The sequence below is a fragment of the Aptenodytes forsteri genome, unplaced genomic scaffold (assembly GCF_000699145.1).
Source record: "Aptenodytes forsteri isolate BGI_AS27 unplaced genomic scaffold, ASM69914v1 Scaffold429, whole genome shotgun sequence".
In the NCBI taxonomy this organism is placed as follows: Eukaryota; Metazoa; Chordata; class Aves; order Sphenisciformes; family Spheniscidae; genus Aptenodytes; species Aptenodytes forsteri.
Genome location: NW_008794432.1, coordinates 439,404 through 440,101, shown reverse-complemented (window position 1 = coordinate 440,101; position 698 = coordinate 439,404). Strand labels below are relative to the sequence as shown.

The 698-nt window shown below is 71.2% G+C and overlaps 1 protein-coding gene across 1 annotated transcript in view; it reads left to right on the top strand.

Moving 5' to 3' along the window:
• LRRC10B (leucine rich repeat containing 10B) overlaps positions 1 to 698 on the top strand; it is a gene marked incomplete at its 3' end in the record, with an annotated part of 3,919 nt that overhangs the window by 1,044 nt on the left and 2,177 nt on the right. The window contains exons 2-3 of the mRNA XM_009289543.1: positions 344 to 444; positions 539 to 589. Coding sequence (XP_009287818.1) covers positions 344 to 444; positions 539 to 589 — 152 coding nt within the window. The remainder of the gene's footprint in view (positions 1 to 343; positions 445 to 538; positions 590 to 698) is intronic.

The window sequence follows — 698 nt, the reverse complement described above, 5'->3', positions numbered from 1 at the left end:
GGTTTTGGGGTGTCGGTGGTCCCAGGGTCAGCTCCAGCTCTAGGGGGTTTTGGGGTGTCGGTGGTCCCAGGGCCAGCTCTGACCCCAGGAGGTTTTGGGGGTGTTGGTGGCCCTGGGGCCAGGTCCATCCCCAGGTGGTTTTGGGGGTGTTGGAGGTCCCCTGCCCTGCGTCACCCATCCCTGCCCACCCCCAAACGTGGGGGGACAGGCAGGGCCCCCGGGCTGTATCCGGCGCCGTCACACCAGGTAACGCCATGGCTGGCTGCGGGGCCGAGCGCAGGCTGGGCTGGGGACGGGGCTGGGGACAGCGGAGCTGCCTCCCTGCCCCGTCTGCTCCCCACAGGTGTCCTGCGGAAGATGACCATCGGCACCACGGAGCAGTCGGGCTTCACCAGGCCCCCCCCGAGGAGCGACGGCATCCTGCCAGCCCTGCCGGGCCAGCCCGTGAGCCCCAGCCCCACCAGGTCCCCTGTCCCTCACCAGCCCCTCCCACACACACTCCCTCTGCACCCCAAGGGACACTTATTCTCTCCCGCAGCTCGGCGTTAGCATCACCGCGACGGATTACCTGCCCTCTGTGCGCAGCCACGTAAGCGGGGCGAGAGGAGGGGGCGGCGAGGCGAGACCCCCGGCAGGCAGGGCTGGGGCGCGGGGTGGGGGACGTCCCCCATCCCCCGGCAGGGCGGCGAGACGCTCCC